Consider the following 12205-nt stretch of genomic DNA (forward strand, 5'->3'; position numbering starts at 1 on the left):
TTCGCAATAGTCCTAATCTTCACAAGAGTCGTGTATGCCTTGATTGGTGTCTTCTGGCTAGGTGAACTATTTTCGAGATTTCTACCAACAATTTGAACCAACGAATCCTCGGTGTGTGTCAGAGTCAGACTTTAATCTTCTTTACCATTTAGTACGAAGAAGATTTTAGCTTGTGTTCGGTTGGAGGCAAGAGCATTGACTAATATACAGCAACGCCCACATTGATGGTGTCGGGGCGTTTTTGAGAATTGATACGAGATTTCGATACTTCAGCTGTAAAGCTCCTTCAATATGCGCGAAATTACGGTTATTTACTTAACCTATCGCTATATTTGTGCTCTCAACAGGAGAGGTCATCCAAAGCTTTAGCTCAAATATCGATGCAAACAATGATCAGATAAAGTCCTCCATGAGGCAACCATCCTGGACAATGTACAAAGACTACCAAACATGGCCCTTGCTTTGCTTTATTCCAATCACATTAATGTCTCGCCAAATCATGACCGATACGAGGCCAACAACCCAAACCGACGTGCCTACAGCCAGCATCCTCATCTGAGCGTCTCCATACGCATGCTGAATTGCCAGGCGTGCCGGGGAGGCAACTGGATAAGACAGTTGGGTCGAGATATTGGCATATATTTTTTCCAGGTTAGGGAGCTCTTCAAGAGGAAGGTATTCCCTCAGCTTATTAGGAAAGACACTTTGCCAGATTGCAGAGGCAATGGTCAGGCCGACGGCACCGCCAATGTTACCAAACATCCCCAACACTGCGAGACAAACAGCGACATGTTGGTGCGAAGCGGCGGCCAGAATGGCGACTTCGTCACAGACCATAATAGTGCCGGCAGCAATAGAAATCAGTATCTGGCACATGATGATGTAGCCAACACTGCTTTCAATTTTGCAAAAGTACATCATCAAGCCCGAACCGAGGATGCTGAGCGGGATTCCAATATAAAGACAGACTGGTTTAAACCGTCCAGTGCAGTGAATCAAGGCGCCGACCATGATGCCGCACAGAACCGAGCAGACTGTGTAGGACTGTACGACGTAGCTAGCGTTTTCGACGTTGAGGTCATTAACAACTTGCAGGTACGAGCTGAAGAAGCTATTCCAGCACCAGAAACTAACGAATAGCGTAGCCGACAGAATACAAGCACCTAAAACAGTGCGGTCAAGGAGCAGGGGAAACGGTATAAAAGTGATGGAGGCATAATACCTCTCCCAGATGGCGAATGCAATGATGAGGAGAAGGCCAATAAACAGCATTGCGACGACAAGCGGGGAGTTCCAACCATGAAGCGCATATACGTTGAACGGCATAAGAAGCACCGCGACACCCGCCGATAGCAAAACGAGGCCCACGGCGTCGAACTGCCGAGAGTAGTAAATGAGGGATTCCCAGGCGGTGCGGTCACTCTCGCTGTCGCCTTTTGCCACAAGGCCCAGGTCCTTGGCTTTTCGAAAGTTGGTCCATAAAAGGCCGAAAAGCGGGAGCGTAATAGACGGCACGAGAATTGTGAACATTGCAAACGCCCAACGCCAGCTGGATCCGTTCAGGAACGCAGAGGATATCGGCCCAGCCAGCCAACAGGTAATCAAATTCGGAGAGCTCACGATGGCCTGCATGAGACCCCGATTGCGCAGTGAAGAGGTATCGGCGACGAAGACGGTCAGACTATAGAGAATGCCGTTGTTTCCAACTACTTGGAAGACCTGAGCGATGGCGTACGCCTGGATACTGCGGCATAGGGTCATCATAATAAGCCCAGCCACGGCGACAACTATGCAGAAGAGGTATCCCTGCGGCCGGCCAAAGACGTCGAGGACCTTGGCAAGAGTGAGATTGGTGACGCCGCCGATAACATTGCTCAGGATACCAACGGTTGGTGTGAGGGAGTGCCTGGCAAAATCAGACGTGACATAGGGCGTTAGGATAGCCGTGGTGCCAGTCAACATGCCCTCGACGAAGTAAGTGAGCCATATCATCACGTAGGCAAAGACCAGGGCGCTAGTGGTCCATGCCACCGTCATGGCCTCGACGTCCTGCACACCAGACTGAATGTCAGAAGCCCGAATGGCGTCTTCATTGCCATCATCGTTTCTATCGACATCGTGATCGCTGAGGAGACTTGAGCTTTCGTCGCTGTCGAGGGCAGCGTAGGCTCTGGGTTGTGTGCCAACTTGAGAATTGACGGCCGACACCATGCTCTTCTCGCTTTGCGCGGCAAAGCAGGCCTCGATTGAATAAACAGCACCAACAAGTGAGGTGGCCGGTCAAAGGCTCAAGGCTGTCAAATGTGAATCTGCTGGTGAGTGGAGAGGTGCCTGCGCGAGCAAGTTTATGCACGAGTGAGTGAGCAAGGGAGAAAAGGGGGGGGGGCTCAACAGACGCCAGGCACAGTAATAGCTATTGCTAGCCTCGCTAAAACTACGACTCTCCCCGATATTTTTGTTGACGCTGCCTGTTTTTTGTGAGTTGGGGGATGCAAAGGGCAGCTCAGCTCATGGCGTGGGGAGTGGGAATAGGAATGGCGGAGTAAAACTTGCTCACATCACCCAAGATAAGCATAACTTGCTCAAGCGGCATGGGTCGAGTCCGACTGTATACGGAATTGTATCACCGCAGCCACCGGAACGTTTGAGAGAAAATCTCACCACGGTCGGAGAAGACGGGGTGATTTACACAACATGTTGAAGACTACCTGGGAGCTCTACCCGGAAGACGATCTATACTGGTATAGTTGTCCATGACACCTTTTCAGTATTTCAAGTTTTTACTCGCCCGGAACCATACAGAATCTGTAACATGTTTATTTCACTTTTATTTGAATAAACTATAAAATATAAATTACGCCCAACAGTCTAGTCCCTCGCTCCGTGTATCGTGTACATGACCCAAACGTAGTTAGCAGCAAGTATCCACGAGATCCGCGTACTTTGTAAACTCCTCATCCGCATTCAGCATGTCCAACTCCTCCGGGTGCGTGCCCAAAACCAGCTCAACCCCCCCATCCTTCTTCATGGGAAAAATCACAAGAAACCTGAAGCGGCCGTTGCCACGCTCTATCTGCGGCCGCATAGACTCAGGGGAACCCTGGTTGGCGAAGAACCCGTCTCCAAAGCAAACCTCGCTCATTGGGAACAGCATCATGTTGGATATCATGGCGTGCATGTGCTCGAGGCCCATATTTGCAGTCGAGAATCTGCCATGGTCAGGGAGAGACTGCAAGAGCGTGAATGCATCATGCACGAGAGAAGGGGTGATGCGCGCGGCAGACTGACGCAACAGGTACGCAACTTGCCCGATACTTGTCTCCGGAGAGCACAGTTCTCGTATGGGCATGCTGGACCGATTCAAGATGAGAAGACTGCCCATATAAGTCGATGGTAGTAGTGAGGAAAAGTAGGGCCGGCCGTCGGTAGGCAGCTCGAGGATGGACATGTCTTCAGGACCAAAGGTTTGTCTACGAATTTCCGTAGCAACGCGGTATCGCGCCCGAATAGCTGCTCGCCAGAAAAAGGCTTGCAAGATGTCGCTGATGGACGTGATGACCCCCTTGGCCTCGGGGTCTGCCACGACGTCCTGCTTCATCTGCTCCAGCTTGTCGGGCCCGATCGAAAACAACGTAGTCTTCAGGCATCTCTCAGCGCGAGGAAGGGGCCATACGGAGTGCAGGGGGAATACAGGTCGAGGACTCAGAGTCCATTCGTTTGGCGCCTCCTGCCGAACGACGGGTTTGATAGCCATCGAGTTCTTCTCATCGGCCACGCGGGGAGACTCGTCCTCGGGGGGGAAGAATGGCAGAAAGCCCCATGTGCCCGGGTCGATTTCGTCAAGAGGCCGAGTCCAACCTTCCTGCTCGTGAATTATCTCGGGCAGGCTGTGGTTGAAACTCTCTGGGTCGTACCAATCGCACGTTGCCGACTTGTCGCCCTGGAGATATCGGCAGTTCTCGGCCCAAGCCTTGATGGCGACCATGACGCCGAGGCCGTCGAGACAGCAGTGATTTAGCTCGACGGCGATGATGCACCCCCCTGAAACGAAGTTGACCTGGCCGGCGAAGATGTCGGCGGGCATCTTGGGGAAGGGGTCGTCTCGCAAAACAAGACTGTCCTTGAAGGCGGACGGTGCAAATCCCGCTTCTCGCAGCTCTGCAAACGACGGAAGAACGCTGGAGAGATCCTTGTATTTCAGTCTGTTGCGGACAGACGCCGCCATGGGTAAAGAGGGAATGGTGACGCAGAGGTCTCCCTTGGTGTACCCGATTTCTTGCTCCGAGCGGTTCATCATCTTGCCGCTCAGAGCCGGGATCATATCGAATGTCCGGTTCAGACCTTCTTGCAAGTTTGTAAATACTTGCTCGCAGCTGACTCCTTCTTGTAATGAAAAGTAAAACACAAGGCCCATGCCGTGGTTTGGGTTAACATAGTCCAATGCGTTCAAGGGAAATGATTGTCGAGCTTTGTGCTTGGCAATCATGTTTCGCATCTTAAAGACCCCATCGTCATCATTGTGTGGGACAGACTCGTTTGCTGTCTTCACTGTATCCGCTATGCGTGCAATAGTAGCAGACAGGCTGGCGATTGTGGGATTGGCGTAGATATGGCGAGGAGCAACATGTTCTCCCAACCCCGTGGCAGCCCGAATAGTCTTGACGGCTGCAAAGACGCCCAGGGAGTCCAGCCCGAGATCAAACAGATTCCAATCTAACGGTACTTCCTGAATGTCGGGGAGTGACGATGTGAGAATCTCACGGAGACAAGTCTGAATTGATGTAGTTGATTCCAGGTCGACGAGGAAGTTGCCCGCAACATCTTCGTTGCGAGAATCGTAGAAACGCTCAATGTAGTCGGCGTAAAGGGCCAAGGTAGCAGTGCGCTTGACAGTGCCTTTATCCGTGAGAATAAAAGGCTTGCTGGGCTCTGAAAAAGTAACAAAGTCCTTCAGCAGCTGGTTTCTGTGTCTGGAGAGGGAGTTGGCCTTCTTGACCGTCTCCCAGATGCTGTCGAGAAGACTGTCGGGTTTCGACAAGGGGTCCTTCAACTCTACAAGCAGACCTGCCTGCGGCTTCCCGGTGCCGAAAATAAGACACCCGCTGATTGCAGGGTGAGTAGTAATAAGAGCTTCCGTTTCCAAGGGGGTAATCTTGTAGCCGTTGGACAAGACCACCAGGTCATCGCTTCGTCCCTTGAAAGCCCATAGATTCGGCTTGGTAGGATGTCTCGTGTACAAATCTTTCAAGTTTATCGAGTCCTTGTCCGGAAAAGTGTGGAAGATGCCCTGAAATAAGAGCCAGTGTTGGTTGCGATGCACCCAATGCTCATATGTGCCCTCCTCGACTTCTTTGAACTCAAACCCAGAGTAGGGATGGAAGCAGAACCAGAGCCAGTCCTCCCTCGAGGTCACGAGGTTTCCTATAAACAGACCCTCTGTTGTACCGGTCAAGTTCAGCACTCTTATGACGTCGTTTACCTTGCTGGCACTTATCGGACTGACGGGACCGCCGGATGCGCAGATGAATTTGGACGGCTTCAGCTTGCTCAAGACTTCGGGCGCTTCCCCAACCTCGTCAACAAGAGACGGAACCATGCTCCAGATGTCAATCTTGGCATGCTCTGCGAGAGTTTCGATGACATTGAGATTCGGCAAGACGCCCGCCGGTCCCAAGACACAGTGTAACTCGAACAAGGCGGGCATTAGAATGTCCATTATAATACCAGCACCCTGTATTTCATCGGTCAGTCACCAGGCATGTATCGTTTTAGAGTTAAGAAGAAAGGCGAACGGGTATACATACGTGGCTCATAGGGAATGACGAGTAGATGGTATCGCCTGACCTCCAGTCAGATGTCCATGGCAGCAAATTGTCATCACCATCAACAGGCGGCAGCAGTCGCACCGCATCCATGGTGCCGATCAAGCCATGAGACCACGGAATAGGCTTCGGCACCCCTGTACTCCCAGAGGTATGCAGGAAACAAAACGGCTCGTCGACAGCCTCCTCGAACGACTTGGTATAGGGAAACGGCGCAACCGAATCGACATCAAGCAGCTCATCGAGTAAAGGAAGCTGCAGCTCATCCATGGGACGTTGCCGCAGGATTTCTTTAACCAGGGGCACTGGTGAGACTTCGCCCGCGGTAGCCCAGATGCTGCATTTTGTTGCCTCAAGGACCGCCAATGCTCCCTCGGTATTGTTCTTGGGTGATAGAAACAAGGCCTGTGGTTGACGAGAGTTAGCCGGGCGATTCTATGTTTTGATAGCAAAACTTACTGCGTAGCCAACTTTGACGCAAGCATAGGTCAACAAAATATGTCGCAGGTCATCTTTGAAAGTTAGAGAGTTGGGCTATGGCTGCAACGCAAGACCAGTATCGGGGAAAATCTGGCTCAACTTACGTGGTCCGATATATCCTATAGGTAGGACAGACTCGGGCTTGCCAACACGGTTGTGAAGCCACCATGCGGTCTTGTCAACAGCCTTGGTGAACGTGAGAGCAGATATTTGCTTGAATTCAGGTGAGCCGCCGGACAATGTCGTCAGCGAGAATACAGTACGGTCCGGCTCGGCAACAGCCAAGCTGTCCATGATCTGAGGAATGAGCCTCTTTCCGTATGGAATCGAAGCAGCTCCATTATTGCTTTCCAATAACAAATCACTATTCAACTCATCCTCGGCAGCGGCGTCCCGACTGCAAGATGAAAGTGTCCGAGGAGACGGCGTCTTGGGCGTGGTGGCCGCACTGCTCTTTTCGGTTGCTGGAGGTGTGAGAGAAAGACGACCAGGCGAAGTCTTAATGGGCGTAGATGCTCCGGTGAGATAGCCACTTGCGCTGAGAGGCCTGGCTTCTTGGAGATAGCTTGCTGTCGCCTCACTGATGCCGAGGGCGTCTGGCTCCCGGGGCTTCTCCTTGAAGTAGCTGGGCTGGCCATCCATGTACATGAGCTCCAGCCTATCATCCTTGATGAACTCACCCATGGGGGCGCTGATCCATTCCCCATCGGCTAGCTGAGCAACACTGCAGTGCCATGGGGTCGTGAACCCGGTCTTGGTGTTGAGTAGGCAGATGGAAACCTTGTTGCCAGCCACCGACTCGTGGATTGAGAGCCGTAAATGATTGGGGTAGGCGTTCTTGACAGCACCCGCGAAGGCCTGTGAGGGGCAACTATTTAGTGACGTGCTGAAAGGGATGATGATGCGGCTTCACTTACATGGCCTCGGATCAACATCTGCTTGGCGAGATACTTGCAATCCCTTCTGTAACTATTTGCAGTCCTATCCGCCCCCCTGGGGAAGATGTACTTTAAATCAGATTCCAAAAACCTCTTGTACCCGAGGTAGGTTAGCTTCGTATCGGGATTCGTGGCAATCTCATGGTCAATATCGAGGTCAGCTTTGCCGTACTTGTTCAGCAGCAAGCGGCGGAAAGTAGTGCAGTTGGCAACATAAGTAATCTCGGTCATCTTTTGGGGCAAGGGAAAGTCAAGGAGGTCTTTCATCCTGGAAAAGTTGATAAAGCTGAACTTGTTCTGGGCCGCCAACTTTCGCAGAGCCTCTCCATAAGCCCACGTGTCTTGGTCCGATATACACAACAAATCTAATTACGAGACATAATGTCACTGTATCAGCATTGTTCCTCGTTCCTCAAATGGATTTGTACGTGTTTCTGCGCATTGTAGACTCACCATTGTATGTGATGCCATCCGATATAATGGTGACTTGCGCGCCAGGCTGGTACACCTCCTTTATGCGTGTACACATGGTGTTCAACCGGCAGAGAGCCAGCTCTTCAGCCTTGTCCGGCAGGTTACCAAGAACCTTGTACACCTTGTTGGCAGACTTGAAGGGAAATGCGGGGAGACATGCTTCTACCCGGGTCCCTGCAGCAACAAAGTGGTGTATAGACGACAGGAACGTGTCTGCGCCCTTGGCCAGTCGCTCCTTTGAGTCGTCGAATTTGTTCAGGGCATACTCGACGATGATATCCAAGATTTGGCGAGATATCTCTTCCGATTCAGCGTTGGGCTTTGAAGAGTTGATGGGAAAGGAGCCCTGATCGTTCCCAACAAGGTCTTGTTTGGGAAGATCGTCTCTACGCCTCATGTTGACGACGGCCAATTGCGATGTTGTACTAGAAGAATTGAGTAATGATCCACTGCTTTGACTCAGTTTAGGTTGTATTGTCCAACATCAGTGCACTGCTGATTGGCAAAGCGGTGGGTAGGCAAAGTCCTGGTTTATGCAGATGTGACAGCAGTCACAGGCAGATGTGCGGCCGGACAGTTAAATGGGACTGAAACGGGAACTCTCCATAGTATATGCAAAAAGGCAAAGATGTTTCGGTACTTGTTTTTTATAAGACAGTCCGTCCTGAGGGAGAAAGGCCGACCAAGGAATAGCGAGAGGTCTTTAAGCGAGCCGGGCAAGCCGTGTCCGATGATGACTGACATGGCTGAGCAAGAAACCCTTACAATGGAGCACCTAGGTGTGACACATGGGCCATCGTGAGACATAACGATTTAACTGTGGTGAGCCTCGGGGCCATCTGACACATGGCGAGTTGGTCGGATTCGGCTGAGCACGTTTGAGGCAAATGATAGTAGGAGACTAGGAGTAGCCCCGGCAGAGGAAGGATATACATGCAGCCCTGGGATTTCTAAAACAAAATGAGCTTAATATCCCTCCGGCAGGGCGACCAGCCATTCTTGGCATTAGTAATTCGCCGCCATTGGGCTTCGAACCCGATGTAAGACGGGCTTGGGCTGAAAGTCGTCAAAAATCTCTGGTATATCACAAACACCATTCACCATGTTTTCAGAGCAGCCATTCGTAGCACAACCCTGACGTTGTATCCGACTATTAAAATTCAGAAATCAAGCTTCTCTCGCGCGGTCGCAGTCCTCGCTGACCACGATGCGGCATCTGGAAAAGCTACGCCCTTTGGGTATGTTGATACCCCCGAGTAGATCTGCGACGTAATGCCAAACTTCCCAAGTTAATGCGGCTCTACAGGCAAACTTGAGCAAGTCTCGGCATCTTGCCACCACCTGGGTTTCTTCAACAACATCGGACTCTCAGCTCACTACGCTCTATCCGGGTCTACTTGTCCGGCTGGATTTGACCTGCGCCGTGTAATCTACTCGGCGGCAAGAGATGTGATCCGCAAACACGGCATACTATTTGCCATTCCTGTCAACGAGGACACCCCAGATACTAGTTACTTTGCGTCTCTTTCTTCGATTGATCTCGACCAGAGCATTCACTTCCTCCAACGCTCTCTCCCCCTGGCTGCCGGTACAGACGGCGACGACAAGGAACTAGATGCCATCCTGGAGGACCAGCACAATACCAACTTCAAGTCCGACTATGGCACCTTGCCGTTCTGGCGCCTCGTCATCTTACAAGCACCCGGGGCGGAGACAGAGTTCACAGCCAGCTTCATCTACCATCACGCACTCGGGGACGGAGTTTCTGGCCTCGTCTTCCACAAGGCGTTCCAGACCGCCCTGGAAGCCGCGTGTTCCTCCTCGTCATCACAGTCCGAGGCCGAGTCCAGGGTCACGGCGGACGAGAAAGTCTCGGTCCTCCCACCGGTCGAAGACCTGCACCCTCAACCACTTCCACCTCATCATCCCAACCCCCCTGGCCCTGGAAGCAAGACCCGGAAAGAGTGGACCGCCAATTCCATCCGCATGCCTTGCAGGTCTCGCTGGGCGTCGTTTTGCCTCTCGCCGGGCGTGTCTCGAGCCTTCTTCCAGGAGTGCAAGGGGCAAGAGACATCGGTGACGGCCGCGCTGTCGTCCATCGTGGCGTCGGTCCTGTTCACGACGCTCCCAGAGCCCGAGGACGCACTCACTTGTATCATCCCCGTCAGCTTACGGCCGTGGCTGAGCCTGCCTGGCGACGCTGCTCGTGATGCCATCGGGACGTACTTTGACGCCACCAGGGTGTCGTTTACGCGGCCGCATCAGAGCAGCAGCAGCAGTAGCCCTTCCGGCTCGTCAACGGACATTTGGCCAGGGGCCCGGGAGGTATCCGGGGCCTTGGGAGACTATCTCGGCAATGTATCGCCCACGGGTGAGCCCTATACCGCCATTGCCGTCCTCAAAACCATCCCAGACTTCTCCGTCGTCTGCAGATCCATGCTCGGGAAGCCGCGCGACGCCGCCTTTGAGGTGACCAACATTGGCGTCTTCTCGTCCTCTCCTCAGACGGGTGCTCCTCTTTGGCAGGTAGGGAGGGTGATGCTTAGTCGAAGTGCTCTTGCTTCTGGGGCCGCAGTCACCGTTAGCATCGCCACCGGGGGGGACGGCTCGATGACGGTAGGCTTTAGCTGGCAGGACGGTGTTGTTGAGGATGGTGTTCTAGACGGTATCCTGCGAGGAACCAAGAAGTACTTTGACAGGTATCAATGACTCATGTCGTAGTATAAGCACCAGTTGCCACATTTGTTTGCTAGGGGAGGTTGTACAAGTTCAACAAAGGGCGTCAGCTTTCTTTGTTGGGTGTCAGACGACGGAGTATTAGAGATTTGGCTGACGGCCGCCATGGCCATTTTCCCGCAATGTATCACAACGATGGGATACGGAGTACTCACATGGACACTTGCCAAGATGTGACGGGGTTGTACAGGCGTGGGCTTGGTCATGTTGAGGCGTCTGGGTTCCCGGGAGCCCGGTCTGGATGTCAGACGGAAATCCCATGTGTACGGAGTAGCAGCCCAAGTCCTAAATTGCGGTTAACACCCATGCTCAACATGCTTATATCTCATACTGGCGAGTACCAATGGGGAAGCGGCCAGGGTTGCTTAAGCGCAGGGCCTGGCCGAGAATCTCCAAGTTGGCATGTCGATGGTATTCACCAACAAAGAAACGGCACCCACGATGCCTGGCACGCGGTACGCACGTAGTCTCTTGCACAGCATCATAGGCATGCCAGGATAGTCCGGTACACGTATCCACATGGATATTGACGCAAAAATGCGCACCTTACTCGGCAACCCATCTCACGCCTCCACACGTCGACCAGATAACTATTACTTTGCTGCAACCGCCCATCGGATGCCTGGCCAGCGCAGCACAACGCCCACCGACTTTTCCACCGTTTCTAGAAGTGGCCATGAAACTACCGGAATACCCCTACGGCTACTCGCAGGCGGCGGAGCTGGACTCTAGAATCCGGATGCCACGCCCGCCCATCGACCCGACGCTCGCACCCATCATCGACTCATACCTGCTCCCCGAGGAACTGGATCTCGGCTTCATGCGCGGCCTGCCATCCTCGGACGGAGATGACCAAGCCCCGTCGTACAATGCTGGCACCATTACAGACGGGCGGCCACACCTCAAGCACACGGAGCATCGCGTCCCCGGGCCCGACGGCAACACAGTCATCGTGTCCGCGTTCGCGCCCAAGGAGCCCACGTCGGGCGCGCTACCAGCCGTGTACTACATGCACGGGGGAGGCATGGTGTCGGGCGACCGCTTCGCCGGAGTCGACGAGCTGCTCCATCTCCTCGCGGGCATCGAGTGCGTCGTCCTGTCGGTCGAGTACCGCCTCGCGCCCGAGACGCGCGCCCCAGGCCCAGCCGAGGACTGCCACGCCGGGCTCGCGTGGGCGTCGGGCCACTCGTCACAGCTGGGCATCGACCCGGCGGCCATGGTGGTCGTCGGCGTGTCCGGCGGCGCGGCCCTGGCGGCGGCGACGTGTCTCATGGCCCGGGACAGGCAGTCTCCCGCGACGCCCGTCCGCGCGCAGATGCTGCTGTCGCCCATGCTGGACGACCGCTGCCGGAGCGTCTCGGACCAGCAGTTCGAGTACGGCAGCCCGTGGTGCGGCGTCACGAACCGCGCGGCCTGGGCGCACGTTGTCGGCGACGAGGCCCGGGGGTCCGCCGGCGTCTCGCCGTATCAGTCGCCGGCCCGCGAGCGCGACCTGTCCCGTCTGCCCCAGACCTACGTGGACGTTGGTGAGTGCGAGGTATTTCGCGATCCGGCTGTGAGGTTTGCCGCGGACATGTGGCGGTGCGGCTCGACGTGCGAACTGCATGTCTGGCCGGGGGCGTTTCACCTGTTTGATGGCATGGATAACCCTGGCGTGGCGCTTATCCGCGCCGCCATTGCGTCGAAGCAGGCCTGGCTGAGGAGGATTGTGCAGCAATGAGGGTGTGGAGCGGGCTTCGGCTTCGGGATGGTGAG

At 54.0% G+C, this 12205-nt stretch overlaps 4 protein-coding genes across 4 annotated transcripts; 2 read left to right on the forward strand and 2 right to left on the reverse strand.

The window, feature by feature from the left end:
• Positions 1-441: 441 nt before the first annotated feature.
• MFS2_0 (MFS siderochrome iron transporter 1) lies at positions 442-2211 on the reverse strand (the record flags this gene model as incomplete). The annotated part of the gene is made up of 1 exon (XM_014694048.1): positions 442-2211. The coding sequence occupies one exon, from the start codon at positions 2209-2211 to the stop codon at positions 442-444; it is 1770 nt and encodes a 589-aa protein (XP_014549534.1).
• A 700-nt stretch (positions 2212-2911) lies between these two features.
• crmA (Isocyanide synthase-NRPS hybrid) lies at positions 2912-8111 on the reverse strand (the record flags this gene model as incomplete). The annotated part of the gene is made up of 6 exons (XM_014694047.1): positions 2912-5731; positions 5805-6227; positions 6282-6334; positions 6407-7160; positions 7220-7605; positions 7694-8111. 6 exons carry the CDS (start codon positions 8109-8111, stop codon positions 2912-2914), a joined length of 4854 nt encoding a protein of 1617 aa, XP_014549533.1.
• Positions 8112-8921: 810 nt separating this feature from the next.
• On the forward strand, positions 8922-10423 carry G6M90_00g009840 (uncharacterized protein; the record flags this gene model as incomplete). Its single annotated transcript, XM_014694046.1, has 2 exons — positions 8922-8952; positions 9021-10423. The coding sequence occupies 2 exons, from the start codon at positions 8922-8924 to the stop codon at positions 10421-10423; spliced, it is 1434 nt and encodes a 477-aa protein (XP_014549532.1).
• A 703-nt stretch (positions 10424-11126) lies between these two features.
• Positions 11127-12170, forward strand: aes (Acetyl esterase; the record flags this gene model as incomplete). The annotated part of the gene is made up of 1 exon (XM_014694045.1): positions 11127-12170. One exon carries the CDS (start codon positions 11127-11129, stop codon positions 12168-12170), a length of 1044 nt encoding a protein of 347 aa, XP_014549531.1.
• Positions 12171-12205: the final 35 nt, after the last annotated feature.

This window comes from Metarhizium brunneum, chromosome 1, assembly GCF_013426205.1.
Source record: "Metarhizium brunneum chromosome 1, complete sequence".
In the NCBI taxonomy this organism is placed as follows: Eukaryota; Fungi; Ascomycota; class Sordariomycetes; order Hypocreales; family Clavicipitaceae; genus Metarhizium; species Metarhizium brunneum.